The 19,361-nt window shown below is 41.6% G+C and overlaps 1 protein-coding gene across 2 annotated transcripts in view; it reads right to left on the bottom strand.

The window, feature by feature from the left end:
* Window positions 1-725: 725 nt before the first annotated feature.
* LOC119730155 (plexin domain-containing protein 2-like) overlaps window positions 726-19,361 on the bottom strand; it is a 60,720-nt gene continuing 42,084 nt past the window's right edge. The window contains exons 9-14 of one of the 2 annotated variants that reach the window (XM_038202934.1): window positions 15,983-16,125; window positions 11,936-12,113; window positions 9,164-9,262; window positions 7,849-7,962; window positions 5,440-5,606; window positions 726-2,925 (exon numbers count right to left, since the gene is read on the bottom strand). In XM_038202934.1, the coding sequence (XP_038058862.1) occupies window positions 2,827-2,925; window positions 5,440-5,606; window positions 7,849-7,962; window positions 9,164-9,262; window positions 11,936-12,113; window positions 15,983-16,125 (800 nt within the window). In that variant the 3' untranslated portion in view covers window positions 726-2,826. The remainder of the gene's footprint in view (window positions 2,926-5,439; window positions 5,607-7,848; window positions 7,963-9,163; window positions 9,263-11,935; window positions 12,114-15,982; window positions 16,126-19,361) is intronic. The other variant, XM_038202935.1, reaches the window with a different exon arrangement.

Below are 19,361 nucleotides of genomic sequence, written 5' to 3'. Positions count from 1 at the left end.
ATGGTCACTCACGTTACATTTTTGATGTACTCTTGAGTTTCCTTGGGCTGTAATTACCTTACTGAAAAGGTTTAATAACTGTTATCCCCATGGTAGATAGAGTAGACCTAGACCTACCTAAGCACCAAAGATGACATCCAGAAAAATGTGTTATGTATGATAAACAAGACACACAAAATCGGTTACTCATGTTACGAAAATGTAACGCGAGTAACCATGGAATTGCCCCAAAGGAAGGGGGGGAGTTGTCCATAAATGGGGTTAAAAGTTATGGGAAGGGTTGCCTTACGTGAGAGACAAGCTTGAACAAGTAAAAGGTAATTCCCAATTTTTTTTTACAGTCTACAGGAAAATTGTTGACGTAGACATATATTAAAAAACATCCATCATCTTTCTTTTGAGGAGGATTTTATTTGAACTATTGAGAAAAGGCCCGTGACAAATATTCCTTGCCACATTTTAGTCTCGGCACAACGCTAATGCACAACATGCCACACTTGCAAGGTAAATGGTGCGAGAGTGACAGCATGCAGTTCCCTGAAGTGCCCCGTTATAAAACTTGTGTTTCAAACAAGCAGCTTGAATCAAGTCTATTGAAACACAAGGGTTGGATCTCATTACGAAATCCAACCAAATAATAAATATATATTCCAGACAAGATGAACACTGGAAATAATGTGCCAATACCACGGTCAACGAAAATGTACAAATAGAGGATTTTTAAAAAAAATCCATCACGTGGTGATTTTACAATTATGACTCTCTTCCCCTCCCCTAAGCATGTACAGCCCTAAGCCTAACATGAACACAAATCTATATACATACATGTACAACTCTCCACACACAAAAAATGTACTGTTTCAAAGAAATACAAAATGGCACCACTAAGGGCTGATTATAATCATGTACAAAAATATCGACAAATTTCATAAATTTAGCGTCGTTAGTTTGATAATAGTCAATCTCTGCAAAAAATCAGGCGACAACTTTGATTAAAAGTTGCTTGCGTACATGTAATTCACAATCCTTTTTTACGAAAGCACTTAATTTAGTAACAATAACATAATGTGGAAGAAGACTGAAAACGGAAACAAATAATAGCTTTTTAAATCAAAATACTCTGATGCTAACTAAGAAAGCACCAGAAGAAAGTACAGTTTTCTTTTATATTTCTTCAAAAACCACATTCTTGAAGGGGTTTGCCCTGGTGTTTCTGGCAGTGGCTGCAATATGCGCCGCAGCATGTACTTACCCTTATAAGGTGCTACATAATAATTAATATATGCTACATCATATTTCTCATGAACTTCATTTACCTGTCTTTAATAACAGACATAATTTCCAGCGCCTTGAGTACCTAATTGCTGGTAGATAAGACTCCTGTATTATTATTATCAGCATTTTGAATCATACAAATCACTTCATTAATCAAAGCAGACTGCATTCCGAAAAATCATGTCTACAAAATAAAACAAAAATGTAACATACATGTACCCTATCTACACAATACAAATGGAATGTTCAAAGCAATACTGTGACTTCACATTCTGTCTGCATTTAAAACAAAAAAAATAAGATCTTCACAAATTCTTTAGAAAAGTAAACGAATGTACTAAAGTGTGCAAATGTTCAAGAGAATATGCACACCTAATTCATCACATACCGTCACAAACCCTGACACAATTTTCACGCCACCCTACTAAAACTATTATAGCCCTGCTATGCTCCGTGCACAACTGATAACCCCTCCATAGCAAGAATGGAGAGTTGGGGGGGGGGGACCCACTGGGAGAGACATTCAAATATATTGCCGACGATGCCCGATACTCTTGCCAAGTAGCTTGGCAATGTGTATATTCAGAATAAACTTCTTCACACATATTTTTGCACTTTATACTTGGTTGTGAGACATGGGTAATCTCCAAAGACATGGAAAGTAAAATAAACGCTTTTGCCACCTCTTGCTACCGCATTATGCTGAGCATCAAGCGTTCCAATCATGTCCCCAATGCCACCATCTATACTATGACCAACTCAAACCCTCTTGTGGAGCGTGTAAGAACTCGGCAGCTCAAGTTCCTTGGGCACATACTCCGCATGCCAGACGATGAGCCTGCAAAAGTGTATCAAAGTGCCCTTTATGCACCACCCCAGGGGAGAAGGAGACCAGGATGACAACGCACATCATACCTAACTTATATTCAGCGCTTGCTTGGAGATAGTGATGGCATGCTGCGACCAGACCAAATCGCAACACTTGCCCATGATCGCAGTAAATGGAAGAAGCTTGTAGTCGACTGCTCCGCAGCCGAAGGATGATGATGATGATGATGCTGATACTTGTGAAGCATTACGCGCACATTGTGTCTCATCCAATGGGTTCTCGCAAGTGGTCAGAACGTGCCCACCTCTGTTAACCGTTTGCACACGGAGCCATATTCAACATTCCTTTTTTTCACATTTTTTTTGGCCAACAAGCTAGTACACGGATTTCAGAACAAAAAAAAAAGTGAAGATTTAAAGCACCACAGTCTAGCCGTCATCTCCATAACTAAGATTGCCAGCTAGCCACTTTTACTCGGCACAATGGCATGAAAGTGCATTTGACATATCAAAGGGGCACCCCACTGGTTTTCTGAAAGAGCGCCCTCTTTTCTTGAAAGAACGCCCTCTACTTTGTCACGCCTTGCTATATTCACCATCACGCACAGCTCGTTCCCCAGCTAAATTTGCAGCCTCGGGAAACAGAATACAAAGCTTATCAAATCTAGACTACACTGTTGCCGCAATGCGTTAACTAAAAAAATACTTTTCTGTCCGCCTGGATCAGAACTGAATGTCGATCTGGTTGCCGTCCATTTGCTGATGGTACTTGTACTTGACGCCATTTGACCCCCGACCTCGGCCCTTTATTCTGTGCTTGGCCTGCAAGATGAAGATGCAAAATGAATCAGTCTAGTGGTTGCGAAGGCCGATTTCTAAAGGTTACGTAACACTTTATTTTGAATGAAACTACATGTACACAGACATGTTCACCCAGGCGGGTGAAATCTTTGAAAATTAATTTCTCCAGTTTGGAAGACCGTATCTTCATGCATGGGGGGGGGGGGGGGCAAAGTGCCCCCCAGATTTGCCTGAGTGCCGCTTTTGCAGAATTAAATGTGCCCCCTCGAGTATAAATGTGCCCCCTTGAGATGAAAACAAAATTGGCCCTAAAATTTCGGATCATTTGTTTTCAGTAACAATTTCCCAACATGGTATATTCTGATATGAATGAAGAATATGAAAACCAAGCCCCAAAACACTTACAATGCGTCATGAAAATGGGCACATAAATGCGTAGTTTGCATAATGGCCGGTTTTGAAGAGTGACCCCTACTTTGGAAGATGGTATAACCCCCCCCCCCCCCCCCATTTGATTAAAGGAGGCCAAGTGTCTGGTGAAAAAAAAGTGTCGGATGTGCAAGTGCCTGTTTTGGTGATTGCCCTGCCCCCCCCCCCCCCCCCCCCCACATGCTTATCATATCAAGACTTAATGAAATCAAGGTGTTTTCATACTCCAAAAGAAAAAAAAACGAGGCAGGATTAAAGAATTCTGAGAAGCTTATGAACCTCTTCCCGAAATAAATACATGTCATGACTTCGAATTATATACAAATTCAGTATAATTCCTTCACCTTATACAAAGTGCAAGGTAAAGAGCAAAAAACCTCAAAATGATGAATTTAACATTCTCACAAATGCTGCCGCAAAACTGTTTTATCACATGTGTCAGACAAAGTGCAAAGTCAAGAGCAAAAAAACTCAAAATGATGAATTTAACATTTTCACAAATGCTGCCACAAATGTTTCTTCACATGTGCCGGGCAAAGTTCAAGGATGTTCCGATCTAGGAAACCCTTCGGGAGATGAACATGAACAACACCTGTTGACTGTTCACCTGTGTACGATACACTGATTTTACATCAAAGCGGAGGTGTTTTTTTAAAAAAGGTTCACCAGATGTGCAATTCTCCAAAGTGTATGCTTTTTGGTCGTGCCAAACACCACCATACTGACAGCAGATTATTCCTTTGTATTCAGTTGTAGATTCCCAAAAAAGGACCAGAAATAAGTCCCAACATGGAGAGAAACACAACAACAATCCTCTCAAACATCCCCCAATTTCTCAATCCTCCCAACTTCAGACACTGAGCGGTAATCCACTTCTTGACACGTTCTTCATGAGGACCTCATTGTTACTCCATAATCATGCCAAGCTGCAGGATTTTGGAGTATTAACCATTTCGCCCCCGGTTTATTTTTGCCGAAAATTTCGAACTTATCAAAAGGCAAAATTTCGCAGCCAACTTCTGATATACAGCAAAATGCCACAAATTGTAATTTTGCAGGAGTGATTTCAACAGTATTTGTACGATATTTCTTGCCAAAACCTCATATGTTTCAATACTCTGGGGTGTGTATTGGAGGGTAAATTGTACAATAGGCCGTGCACAAGAGTCGGCACACATTCCGCTTCCACAGACAACACAGACTTCGAGTGTGCATGTGTACAAAAGGCATGAGGGATTAGCGTGTTGAGGAGGCCAACGGAGGTAATACTGCCATCTTAATCCGTCAGCCGTGGGTACAAAAACAGCCAGTGCGTGTTATCACGGCCTCCAGTGCAAACTGGTTAAGAAGGCTTGTGGATGTCCCGTGGCGCAATAAGCCATTTGCGAGTTAAATTTGAATAAAATCTGGAACGCTGACTTAATCCAATTCTTTGCACATTTTAACTTTGCATTCTCCCTACCAAAGAGACTGTTACTACATCACGTGATTCGGGGCAAGCCTTATGCTAGCAACACCCAGCTCTGGCATGGTCTGGTGTCTTTGTGCCATTCTCACCCATTGTGAGCGATGTATTGATGCTGAGCGTCTCTTACGTAACTATGCAAGAGCTTGCCCCGAATCATGTGATTAGCAACAGTGTCTTTGGTCTGGAGAATTCAAAGTTAAAATGTGCCAAGCATTCTGAGCAAGTCAGTGTACCAGATGTTATTGAAATGTAAATCCCAAAGGGTATAGGTTACTCGCAAATGGCTTATTACATGTAGTCTCATAGCATGAAATATGTATAAATTAGCGACTTCCTCCTCTCTTTGCTGTTTCTCCTCTTTCCAAGGGGTGGGAGAATGAAGGGGGAAGGAGGGTTGTTAGTTTGGAACTCCTTCAACTCAACATTGATGGGAGTTCGCAGGGCCAAGTTAGACACAAAAACCAACCACACAAACTGAACCAGCACTGTCACTTTTGAGCTGTCAAGTTCATTTAGTAATTTAGAATGCAATTACAATATCAATTTTAACTGAACACATCCTTTTTTTCTGGTGACAATTTCGAAACTGATTTTTCGACACTAGTAATATCATCCTTGGGAGACGTGCATGTACTTACCTCAAGAATAAACAGCCCTGACGGTGAAGTAGGGTGTCGGTACGCATAGACCGCCCAAATGAAGAGACCCAGAACAAGCAGCGTGATCAAGACGATGCAGACTACTGCACCGACGGTGAGCCCCGGGTTACCTGAAGACTGAGAATGGGTGGCCGGGCCGTCTACCACTGCCAGGATGAAAGGGAACGTCAAGGAAGATGATAATCAAGGTGTGTGGAAAGATAAGACTCGCTGCATGAGCAGTAATGAGCATAACGCTTCACGAGGGCTCCGAGTGTACGCACATTTAACATTATCTGGCTGAACAATAACCTGTAGCGGGGACCTTATGTACAGTCGACTCTCGTTAACACTGTTAATATATAATTCTGGTTATAGCAAACATAAAGCCTTGGTCCCGACCGAGCATTTATGTGCACAACGAATGGGACTGATGTTCCTTGTAACCGTAACTCCATAGCATGATTTACTAGGAACAATACCCATCCTGGCAAATTCCAACACCATATGGGAAACTGCACACATCTATTTTCTGATTTTGTTTCTGGAGGTGTACCAACCCAATGTAAAAGATGGTCAGTTTAGGGGTACTGTACCCATCCTAACAGATTCCAACAAAACATGCTGTTGGAGTTTGATGGGTTGGGTTCTTTTAGGGTTAATACAAACAATTTGGCTAGGTCCGAATGAGTTCGTATTGACGAGAGTCGACTGTACTTGACAGGATGCAGGAAGGAATAACAGCATCTTTTCATACTGGTCCGATTATTCCCAGACTCATATGATGTTCGTCCATCGAATGAACATCATAAATTACTCCCTAATTATAACTCATAAGAGTATGAAGTTGTCAAAAACACCATGTGAAGTGGCAAACCAACTTGAAATGATGCGGTAGCATGAGAGTGGGTGAAAGTGTTAGATATGCGGTGGTTTAGGAGTTTAATATTAGGAGTTTAATATTAGGAGTTTAATATTAGGTTTTTGCCCTTCATTAACGTATTTTTATTAACACAGATTTTCAGATTCAAACCAGCCAGCTGACTCCGGCAAGCTCGGTGGTCGAGAGGCAAGACATCTGCGCTAGCAAGCAGGAGGTCGTGGGTTCAATTCACCCAAGTAGTCTTTGAATTGTTTTCTCACAATCATTAGGGACAACACTGAGTATACGATCTTTAAAAACACACATCGGTGAAGGGTAAACTCCCAATATTGTACCCACATCACCCCGACGTAAATTCCATCCCACGAATGGTTTGGGAGTTGTCAGTAAAGGCCTCTTTATACTCAGCTCGAAAGCAAACGCGAATCCGAAAGTGTGACGGCACGGCAAATTTTTGCACTATGAATTCGTTGATATAAACAAATTTCAACTGCGGCAAATTTCGCAGTGAATGTTTCCCCGATGTCATATTCGCTTTGCATTTGCATGAAGTATAAAACCGTGTTATGTTACGCAGACATGTTATACTGAGACCTTCAAATGAACTGTTATTCACGACATAAACCTTCAGCCCGTCTTGAAATCAACTTTTTTTGCTTTTAGTTTAGTAACTGCCCAGATCCTAGATAACATGAGAGTCTGCAGAAATTAGGGCCTATCTCAATTCATATGGGTATCTGTGAGGGCAGAGATGGTCATTGTGATTGAATTAGCTTCCTTGCGCCTAACAGGCTGCATCGAGCTGTATACTCCCCAGGGAGCTGAGATGGCATTTGGAATGTTTCATGGGCCCAATGAGCAGGGGTAATAACGATGTGGCGCCTTGAGCACCAGTCTTGGTGGATACACAGGCTTTGTAAATACCAACTTTGATTCCCAAGACAAGTTGTCCGGAACTCGTCCCGGATACGAATTGAGACAGGCCCTTGGGGTTGCAGACCAGTAAATCGGTCCAAAATTGCCTACGCCGGCCAAATCACGATTTGCATGCCCTCAAAATCTTCAGTATTTGAGCATGCTGTGAGCCATGAACTTGAGGGTTTGTAAAAAATATGGGTGGAAGCTGTGCACAGGACTGTGAGATTGTAGTTCCATTCAATTTGGATGAAATTGGGGCCCTTAAACTGCTCTACTTTGCAATGGAGTGTAGGCATCGTTTTTCAAAATGGCGATGGGCTTCGGGACTATTTTCAGGGGTGATCATCTTCGGAAGGAAATTTCTCCTAAAAGTCATCAGTTGACCCCCCCCAAAAAAAAAAAAAAATTGAAAAGAAAATGAAAGATGATGAAATAAGCTTTATTTTGATGTGTGTCTCGAACACCTGGGAGAGTTGTGAGTATTTTTCCCGAATTTCTGAAGTGGCAGCATTTACCATTGGGGTCTATGGCAGTTTATTTACTGGTCTGCAACCTATAAGGAAGGTAGGGCCAGAATGAAGGGCTCCCTCTAGTGCCCATACACTCACCATCGCAGTATCTGCCACTGAATCCGACCGCACAGTCGCAAAGGTGGGTGGTGATCCCCTCATAGCATTTTCCGCCATTCTCACACACTATGCCCTGGCAGTGGCCTGTGACGTCTGTTATTGGTGACGGAACCAAAGAGGTTTTGAGATATGACATGGGGGAATATTTTGCTTGGAGCGCAGTGGGCAAAAACATTTATGACTTTTCGGCTTGCTTTTTGTGGGGACATTTTAGTCTGAGAGAACACTTATTCTCAGAGGTTAACAAGTTAACACTGTAGATGAATGCAGTTTGCAAAACTAATTTGCATGTTAGTAGCAGCTAGCACCAAAAAAATATATAGTTAATACACAGTGCCATGGCCTTTTGTGAGTTTGAATACAAGTGATGTGTGAAAGGGAGACACTCAACTGAATGTAAAATGCGATTGTGCGAATGTGAATTTTGTTCAGTACACAAATTTGGCACACATAAATGAAATGTTCTGGGAACTTCAAGAATGAATTCAGGATTTTGAGGGGTCTGTAGAATTTCATAGCAAGCTATTAACCCTAACTACCCAAGACTTCATCTGGGGTAAAGTACCACATACTACATAGTACTACAAAAATGATGTATGCAGGTACTAAAAACCAGAAAATACTACGAGTGTTGTGCCTGCAGTTATGCTGAAGTACTGCACACTACAGTTTCCTACTAGTCGTATTTTGCAGCTTTAGGTGAGGTTTGGGGTTAATGACAAAGTGCTGTGATTTCATAGAGAGTGTCTCAACGGAATGGGCTGTTACAAGAAAACAGCCCACTACCAAAAACTTGTTGTGTTCTGAACATGTTCCTAATGGAAACTATAGTTTGGCCAAGTGGGTAAGGTTTGTGTCTCGCGATCAGAGGGTCAGGGGTTCAAATCCAGCTGCTGCCCATATGTTGTGTCCTTGGGCAAGCTGTTTCACCAATCCACTTGCCTCTCTCCACCCAGGAGTATAAATTGGACCGGCATTAGCTGGCGAGTAACCTGTGATGGACTGGCATCCCATCCAGGGGGAGTAGAAATATTCTCAGTCGTTTCATGCCAAGGAAACCGGAGATAAACGCCGGCCTGAAGGGCCATATTGGCTCATGACAGGGTTTACTTTTTATATTTTCTAGTGATCGCAGAATACAATGCTTCAAATTTAACGCTTTAAAAATTCTTGAAGGCTGAAGCAATGTTCTAACCATTTGAAACACTCTCTTAATTAATCTACCAAAATGCAAATCCTCACAGAAAAAAAGACAACAGAATAAAACAACTGAAAGCAATAACACTCAACTTACACTTCTGACACCGTGCACCTTCAAACTTAGGTGGACAGTTGCAAAAACCTTCTTCGCATACGCCACCGTGTTGACACTGGACACCTTTGCAATAATCAACTGTTCAAAAAGAACGCATTACATGCCTTTGTAATAGTCCAGTGTTTTTAAGTCGCATTCCATGTGCTATTTTTGAGTTTCATCCAAAAAAAATAGGTCCCTTTTCTTTATATATTTTTCTAGCAATATGGCCAAAAAAAAATAAGTTGGTCTCTGGTCAGCGCGCGGGTCGATTTTAATCATGCGCATCGATCTTTTTTTTCCCCAAAATGTTCTGCGGTAGCTCCAACAGCGCTCTCTATTTCCGCACCTCCTCAATTTTTTTTTACCAAAGAGCACCAAGGAATGGGAAATTGCACCAAGGCAAATGATCGAAAGCACCAAGGCAAATTATGGAGGACACCAATGTACATGAGGACACCAACAAAGCAAAATAGCACCCCACCTTGTCTGTACAATCCAAGCTTGAAGAAAAAAAAAAAAGCAAAAAACAAAAAAAAAAAGCCGCGTGGCCGCGTCAATTCCGGAACTTTGGTCTGACCAGAGACCGAATATTATTTTTTTTTTGCCTAACAAAAGTTATTCACTTTTGAATGAGAAATCGACCACAAAAAATCAGCTCACGTTTAGTTTATTGAAATATTACCAATTATTGGCTGCCGCACAATAATTCTGTACACGTGGGGTAGGCTAGTTCCTGCCCCACAATCAGTATCAATAATAAACCTTTATAATGTTGCCACCATTGCAGTCATGTTCCCTGTATCCAATAACAGTAGTTAATGGTCTACGTACGGACCGGGAGCCAGCCTGCTCACAAAGCAGATCTGTTTGTGCCCAAAACAAAAACTTTTTTTTTTTCAGGTTGCAGATATCCAAAAAAAGGTTTTGGATTGGAATGAAACTTATAAGTTGAAAATATGTTAAAGAAAAACAAAATTGAATTTGTTGAAAAACACAGGGAATGCAACACCCAAGCGTTTGCTATAGGATGCCTTGACAATAATCTGGTGTTTTTAACCCTAACCGCCCTGAATCCTTCAAAACCCTCGTTGCCAAAGTGGAGGAATTAGGAGGATTGAGGTTACATGGCAAAAGTGCGTTGCTGATTTCGTAGGATGCAATTTGTCAAGGTCTTGGGCTGGACCTTGTGTTGTTTTTGCTCAACCATGTATAAATATAGGCCTGGATAATGCTTGAAATCCTCCGTACTGCTCCAGGATGTCACTGGCCAAGCCTCAACATATTGACAGTCACTGCCGCAGGATTTTGCAGGATTCAGGCAGTGGTCACCCCACCACAGACCATATTCAAGAAATAATGGAGGAATTTGCAGGATTGAGGCTATACGCTATCAGTTTTCCATGAGGCCAATTGGAGGATTTTGCAGGATTGAGGCTACATCCTAGCAAATAGGCCTAGGGAGTTAGGGTTAAAAGAAACGCTTAAGCGTTTCTCAGTCAGAGCTTTAGTGAGCCTCAAAAAAGTGGAAAGATGAGAACATTAGATCAGGATCTAACAGCAGAAAATAAATTGGATTTTGTTGAATGCAATTGTTCTTGCTATTGCATCCTTTTTTTTTTGATTCAGCAGGCTTTGTATTTCAATAAAAGTTAGACCTAGGCACCAGGTTAAGGACATGGTCATCTATACACATATCCACTCTAGCACATCATTCACTAGACTCAAAATGGCTCTCAAAACACACTACTATAATCTTCATAACACCAGATTGTTAATAGTGCTTGTCTGCAGTTTTTTTTGGTTTTTGTCTTTTGTCTGTTTTTCTGTAGCACCATGAGCGCCTATTATCAGGTGGATGTCTGAGCTTTATAAACATTTATTATTGCTTTTGTTATCCATGTAACAGTGGAGCAATTTGCCATGTTAGTTAGCTGCCATGAATTCAGCTACCTTCCTGCGTAAATTAGTTGAGGCAATAAATGTGTTAAACAGGATAAATATATCAATACAAACAAAATACTCAACATGCTTTCAGCCAAATGAAATTGTAAGTGCAAGGAATGACTCAGGTTGCCCTACATACGTTTGGGTTTCAGACAGGCCAACTGTGTTAATGTTTCCATTGACTAAACATTCTATAGACTCGGATGTCATTCTGAACAACTTCATACCGGTAGGCCAATCCTTTGACGTAGTCGCTTCAAACTTTTTCAAATGTGAAACTTTTCATGTACCTAAACTCATTTATCTTAGGAACAATCTGATTCGGTGTGACTCTGAAATGGCCGGACTGAAAAAGGTGTTGTTTTTATAAGATCAATTTCCTACAGGAAATTTCGTGTAAATGTACATGTGGATGTACTAGTCTTTATCAGTGTGGTCACTCCTTGGGATTTTTCCCAAGATCTGGGGAATTTAGGACACTGGGCTTTGGAACATTTCGCTGAGCCTTTGAATTTATTTTGCGTATGGAAAACACAAGAAAGTATGGATTGTGCATACGCAAAATGTTAATTTAAGCACTTTGTGAGCCCACTTCACATGAAATTACGTTCTGTAATTTCTGCAAAAATCTTGGGAAATCTTGAAACAATTTTCTGCAGTCATCTTGGGATTTTCAAATTTGATGAGTGGCCATGCTGGTCTTCTTGTCTATTACATTGTTATGACTTTAGCTTCCAAATGATCCATATTGCCACAGTCTGAAACAAGAGTGACATTTACATAGTGTGCAGAGAGATAGGGAACCATACATGTCACACTACTTACCTGTGGGGCCAGCTTTTGGCTTCTGTCTGGTTGTAGCTGCAGCACTCTTTGCTGTGGATAGTTTTGCTGTCGGTGGCTGGCCATCTGTTGGGGGCGGGGCCCCTGTTGGGGGCGGAGCCTCTGTTGATGGCGGGGGAGTGTACCCCGGGCACTTGGTTATCTCATCAATATAATTCACCTGGGAAACAGACGGAAGCACTTGAAAACAACTTTCGGATCACGCGAAACATTAATCAAATTTGAACCTCCGTGCCGAACCCTGGCTGAACCTGGCACTTTCGACAACCCTCAGCACTTGATGAGACAAGGAAGAAAATGTTATTGTGACTTAGAAATTGAATGACCCTGAAGTACATACAATAAAACAATTTTAAAAAAACAACTTGTCGGCCAGATGTAAATACTAATGCACGACAAAACATGACCCCTAAAAAAAAAAAAAAGCCGCGTCGCCGCACCACTTTTGGTGAGCCAAGGAAGAAAATGTCATTGTGACTTAGAATGACCCTGAAGTACATACAGTAAAAAAATTGACTAAATTGTCGGCCAGATGTAAATACTGATGCACAACACAACATGACCCCTCAAAAATGTGAAATACGAATTTAAACTAATTTCCAGCACTACAGTGTCTTGAAACTTACCTGCTGTACGTGCTTAAATTAGTGTCTCGAGACTACATGTACATCCAATCCCACGCTCCTCTGGTACTTTTATCACACAAGAGCAACTCAAGGAATTTGCCCCATATCAAGGTTCTACATCTAATTCCTCCCCTGTGCACTGACACCCTTGCAGCTTTTTTTTTCTGTACCCAATGTCTGTGTCTCGGAGGAGTTAGATACCGGTACGTGTAGGCATTCCAGGGTCCCACAGAACTGAATTATTTCGTATGTTAGGGAAAGTACCTTTTTTTTTTCATTTGAAGCAACATAAGTGCTCAAAACATTAAAAAGGTTTTGAGCAACAAAAAAAAAGGCTCCGGTTTATGGTATGCACGCGCGTCGCCGTAGCTATGCACGTCGGCAAAATCAAAAAAATGTATTCAATGTAAGATGATGTCTCAAAACTGCCAAACTCACTGGTTTGACTGGAATTCTGTTGCTGCACACTTTTAACGTGTTTTTAGATGGGGTTTATACGATCCAGTATAAGCTTTATGTGGCCTCTCTGGGCTCCCATATATTTTGCACTTAATTTAGTCGGGTACCATTTGCAGTCATCAGCCGATATCTGAAGGGAAAAAAAGTAAAAAAAAAAAAAAAGCCCCATCACCGAAGCACTTTTGGGGCAAGCTTACCAGAAACCGAAGACTTTTTTTTTTGGCCTAACAACTAACTTGTTGAAATTTCAGCTCAGACCCTGCAGTGGATACCAACATTTTCAGAAAACAGAAAAAAAAACGTATGTAAAGTTTTTGAAGTCTCGTAACTGGATTCTGTTGCTAACGCACGTAAAAACTGTGCCTGCCGGCACACTCTCCCCAACCACCTTCAATGATTGTGTCGCCACAAAATGACACCATTTCAGGAGGAATAATAACACAAGTCATTGTGGTGCCAGTCCTATCTTCACTTTTAGCAAGGATTTTCTTGTTAGAAAAATCGGTAGGCATGTTTCTGGATAACTGCAAATGTTCCTCTATGTGTACATGCCTTCACGTCCTCCTGATTTGAGGCATGTGATCGCACCCCCACGCCATCGCACCCCATCTCACGCCTACAAGCTTCCCGAGAAGTGCGAATAATCGCACGCCTGAATCCCTCTGTACCGCACACCTCGGCATACATTTACAGCATAATTATTGAGCTCTTGAAATGGCTTTACTGAAAACCAAGATGAATATTATAAAAATAATACCAGATTATTCAGTCCCAACTTGGACCACAGAGTAAGTCACACCTAGAAAAATCCCACGCCTAGAAAAATCCCACGCCTAGAAAAATCCCATGACTAGAAAAATCCAGGTGTGCCTTTTTCAACATGCCTAGGATTTCCAAATCAGAAGGTTAACCCCTTAAAGACGGGTTATAATGGGGACATTCCTCCACACATAGAGCAAGTGGCCCGCATGACTGCACAGCCTTTGTGTGGTAGCGCAGTGTTCTCCAACTTTGAAAATTAAAGGTTGGCGCTGGGGTCGGCGGGGACTCCTGCGAGCGCGGAGCGCGAAGCCCTTACGGCGTGGGGTCCGGGGCCCGCTTAAGGGCCCCGGGAAAATTTGGATTCTAGATGCTCTGTGGTGCAATCTGAGGCGATTCCAGGCCAGTTTCCCCGATTTTTTTAGCATTCAAAAATTACCTTTTCAACCTAAAGCAGACTTCTCTCAGATCAAATGACACCTTTTTGTAATTTTGAAGAAAAAAAAAAGGGATACAAATTACTGTTTTTGTACGCGATTTTATGGGTGGTGCCGGTGCCGTGCGATCATCATCTTTATTTTCATGTTGCGTTTTTTGTCGTTGTCATCGTCATTTCCCCCCAAATTTCCCTCTATTTATGACCTACCTGTATGTTCTTAATGTCGCCAACTAGTTTGGTAAGTCAAATAAATTAAAAGTGGATTTTGTTCTCTTAGGGAACCGGGCCCATACACGATCGCCATTTATAACTTTTGACAATCGGCATGATCGGAACACCATGTGCACGCGTGTTTTGCCCTCGAGCTTACAAGAACATCAATGCGTATTATATTGTGTACCGCGCATGCAAGCACTGAGAAAAAGAAAGTCGGTTGGCTGCACGTAAGATCTGCCGTACGTACTCCTGCTGGTGTGTGTGTGAACTAATACAGATATATATTTTTGCGGCGGGGTTGTCGCTACTTGAAGTATCGGCACACTCCGGAACTGGGGATTCAGTTGTCAGTGTGTGTACAGTAATAGTACGTACAGTGCATGGGGAATCGCTGGTGTTTGGCCACGGCCGGCCGTGCGTGTGATTGATTCAGCGAGATTTTAAGACAACCCCGATCCCGATCGGGCTGGGATGACATCAAAATACATTGTCAATGTGTAGAAAAACAACTGAAATCAAGGATTGTAGTGGTTTTAATAGGCTGATAGATGTTTTTGCAAAAAGGGCACGACGGCCAAGGTAAATATGGGGCAAGGCAAGACTGGCCGTGAAGACGGGGATTTTTTGTGGGGCACCTCGGCCAGTGAGAAGGCAACGACGGCACTGGCCGTCGTGGCCGTCGTTTCAAGCCCTGCAATTTACTGGGAAGCAATCGAAACATTTTATTATATTATAAGGCTATCTACAACTGAAGTTCATGGAATACAACATCCAACAAAAGTTAGCCTTACCCCCGAAGTCTAGGGTTTAAAACATCCTTTAGTCAAAGACTATTAAAAACGATGCCAATGCCCGCTGCAAATTCCGCAAACGTATTTAACAGTAACACGCACGTCGCCAGGCCTGCAATCCAAGCAGTACACGTGTGTACGTATACGTACAGTACGTAGGTCGTGTAGCATTATTTTGCATGGAACAATGGTACATCTTGTTACCAGACGATCCCCGAATAATATGATGATAGAGGAGAACGGAATCGTCAGAACCAGACTAAACTGCATCGATCATAGAGAATAGTAAAGTGAGTTATGATCCGCGCGCATCGCAAACTTAGACTAGGTTCAGCGGGAAGTCATTCAATTTTATTCGAAAATGAAGTGGTCATTCTTGTTTCTAAATTCTTTTAGTTGTAAATGTACACTGTAGAGTAAAAAAATTTAAACCTGGCGGCAGGATTTTAAAGCTTGGCGGGGACTTCTTAAACATGGCGGGCGCCGCAGAAAGCATGGCGGGGCGCCAGGTTTGTTCTACATGTTGGAGAACACTGGTAGCGGGACTGCACAAAAGCAGCAACTGTGGAACTACCCACTAGCCCTGTGCCACGGCATACCACAGCTGGCAAGTGCATTCCAATGAGGATTAGCGGCCGCTGCCATGACCACTTCCCATGCGCGCATGGGGTTAAAGGGCTGAAATGGAAATGGCAATATTTTTTATTAATATTTTTGGTCGTACATCATGTATACTTACAGGCGTATTACAATCACTCTCAAGCCAAGACTGACGATGATGATCAAACCCGTCTGAACATTTGTTGCGTGTTGCACACCAGGAGCAGTTGAAGGCAATGTTATTGGCGACACAGCTGCTGCAAGAAGTCTGCTGATTGCAGGCTGCATTAATCACGTTCAAGATAAACAAAATTCAAAAGAATTAGTCATATGCAATGGTGTCCTTATATAGCCACATATGAAATTGGTGTTTTTGGCAGCAGACATACATGTATCATTTTCACAAAGGGACAATCGTTTCAATTTAGTTGAAAGTATGTCATGTTATAGGGCCTACACATTCACTTACATTGAGAAAATGGTCATGATATTTATTGCAATGTGTCCAAGCAAAAATCAAAGCCAAAGACACGGCAAGGGATCCACTCAAAATGAAAACACATGCAAGCTGAACTAGATAAAAAGAGGTATAGAAACATGTTCAGTTCAACTCAAGTTGTATGCAACTGTGCATTTGTCGGGTCAACTGAGTTGTGTACAAAATGCCAGCAGTTGGTTCTTGTTGCAAGACCAAAACATTAAAGCTATAGTCCATCATTTGCAGCTTTCCGAAAAGTAGCTGGCGTAATTATTGTTGAAAAACATACTTGGTTGAAAGATAGTAAGGGGACTAAACTCCCTGTGAAATTATTCTTTCTGGCAAGCTGTCATTTTGAAGTAATCAACGAAAGAAGGCCTTTCCAACGGTGCTTCTTAAGAAGCACCGTAGGAAAATTTAAATTAGTTCGTTTTGTTATTCGGCGAAGCGCGCACAATCATTGGCACGACGCACACACACGCGCGGTTGCTATAATTCGTCGGATCGCTGCGCAACATCACGTAGCTGCAATCGGCTCAGCGAGAACGTGTCTCGGACGCTGAATTCAGGCGCAATTCAAAACAAGATTCAGCAACTGTTGATTTGAAATTGAGATCCTAGAATGCTGTTTTTCTCGGAGCTTAAAGGTAGAGTCCATCATTTGCAGCCATCCGAAAAGTAACTGGCGTAATTATTGTTGAAAAACTAACTTGGTTGAAAGATAGTAAGGAGACTAAACTCCCTGTGAAATTATTCTTTCTGGGAAGCTGTCATTTTGAAGTAATCAACGAAAGAAGGCATTTCCAACGGTGATTCTTAAGAAGCACCGTAGGAAAATTTAAATTAGTAGTTCGTTTTGTTATTCAGCGCAGCGCGCACAAGTATTCGAACGACGCACACGCGCGCGCTGTTGTTATAATTCGTCGGATCAGTGCGCGACGTCGCGTATAGTTGCAATTCAAAACAATTCAAAACATAATTCAGCAACTTTTGATTTGAAATTGAGATCTTAGAATGCTGTTTTTCTCGGAATGTACAGCTGAAGCTTAGCTGAAACTTCATCAGGTTAGTTGCTCAGTATCCTTCATTAGATTTTGAACTCTTTTGTTGCTTCAAACGAACAAAATGCACAAATTACAAATGATGGACTCTACCTTGAAGCTGAGCTGAAACTTCATTAGGTTAGTTGTTCAGTACCCTTCTTTAGATTTTGAGCACTTTTGTTGCTTCAAACGAACAAAATGCACAAATTACAAATGATGGACTATAGCTTTAAGGGGTCTAACCATTCCGGCTTGAAGCAATTCGAAGCTAACGGTGATTTGCTATCCGGTTCGTTAGTGTGACGTCATCGCAATTTAGCCCTGCGTACTTCCCACGGTGTAGCATACATGTACATGTACACGTACATGTACATGAATATATGTACATGAATGGAACCAGAAGTTAACGTACCTCGAGCGTTTATCCAATGGGCGTTGGATAATCAGTGGTGCGTGCGCATGTATGACGTTTTTGCTAACGCACCGGATTATCAGCGGCACTGCGCGCGTGCCTGTTGTACTGGCATGGTTTCAGGAACCTGGGTTTGGCAGCACGACAGCTGTTTGATGACGCACTATGAGCGGTCCACAAGAAGGGGAAGGAGAATTAATGCATGGAACACTCACAGTCACGACTAGTGCATCATAAAACAGCCATCTGGCGCGCTACTGTAACCGCAAACACTGTTAGCTTCAAATTGCTTCGAGGCGGAATGGTCAGATCCCTCAATGTTTTGGTCTGGCAACAAGAACAAACCGCTGGCATTATTTATACACAACTACTCAGTTGGTGCGAGAAATGCAGTATCAATTATTAAATGACAGTTGTACATCTGGAGTTAATGCACCGAAAGTACCTCTTTTTATCTGTAGATTAAGCTTGATCGTATTCTCATTTTGAGTGGATCCTTTGCTGTAACTTGAATGAAAATGGAAAATATTGGCCCTAAAAGTAAAAGTGAAATGCGCTTGCTAAGTCAGGGACTTCATTTCAGCTCTACCATGTCTACGGTAACATGCCCTTCATACATGTCATGCAAGTCATGACTCCAGTAAGCTGGATATTTCAAGCTTAATAAAAGACTGCTTTAGTTTGAAAATGTCATTATGGAAACATATAAGAAACACCCTCGACTCTAATGTTATCAAGAGAGGCCTACAATACACAAGCCCCACATGAATGCCTACTAAAAAATAAGGCTACAATTTTCCTCCAACATTCAGCATGTTCAGCAGCGTGTTCAGGCCCTAAATTACAAATTGCATTGACACACACAATCATGACAATGGCAGATTATATTGAGACAATTACCTACCATTCATTTCCGGGGACAAAGTGGTTGTCTCCGCTGCTAACATTGGTAACATGGCCAACATAAAAGCAATCACACACAAATGTGCAATTTGCAACTTCACATTTTGGCCAAGTAGGCCTAAGAAGCCTAGTGAAGTAGCCATTTTGTTTTGCACCATGGAAATTGACAGAGAGAGAAAACTGACCAAAAATCACACAGTTTTTCAGGATTTGTTTTTATAACTGCAGTGATAAATAACTGAACTACGTTTTCACTAATTTCTTTTCATGGATAAATAAATTGATACAATGAGGAAGTCGGCCTACACGTGCTTGCAAAAGGCACAAAAAACATGCACTACGTTCACCGTGTTCTTAATTCTCCATTCACTATATTTCACTCACATAGCACTGCATGCATACACTAGTAGTACTACTGCACACAGTGCATGCAGTGGAAATGTCTGTTTAACCATGCATAAACATGACCTCATTATCTGGCCTTCATGTTTATGCATAGCAAGATGAACAGGGGGATACACTCCCAAACAGATTTGGGGAGTAATTCATCATTGTCTGTATGAAGGCTTGTTTACAATCCAAATGTTCTTTTATGCAAGTGTTCCAATATCTTTATTGTTTTGGTCATATTGTAGAGAGCCAAAAAGGCCAGCTGTGGTCAACCTAACAAAGTAACATTTGG

Source organism: Patiria miniata, unplaced genomic scaffold, assembly GCF_015706575.1.
Source record: "Patiria miniata isolate m_02_andy unplaced genomic scaffold, ASM1570657v1 HiC_scaffold_22, whole genome shotgun sequence".
Classification (NCBI taxonomy): Eukaryota; Metazoa; Echinodermata; class Asteroidea; order Valvatida; family Asterinidae; genus Patiria; species Patiria miniata.
This window is presented reverse-complemented; position numbering and strand designations above follow the sequence as displayed.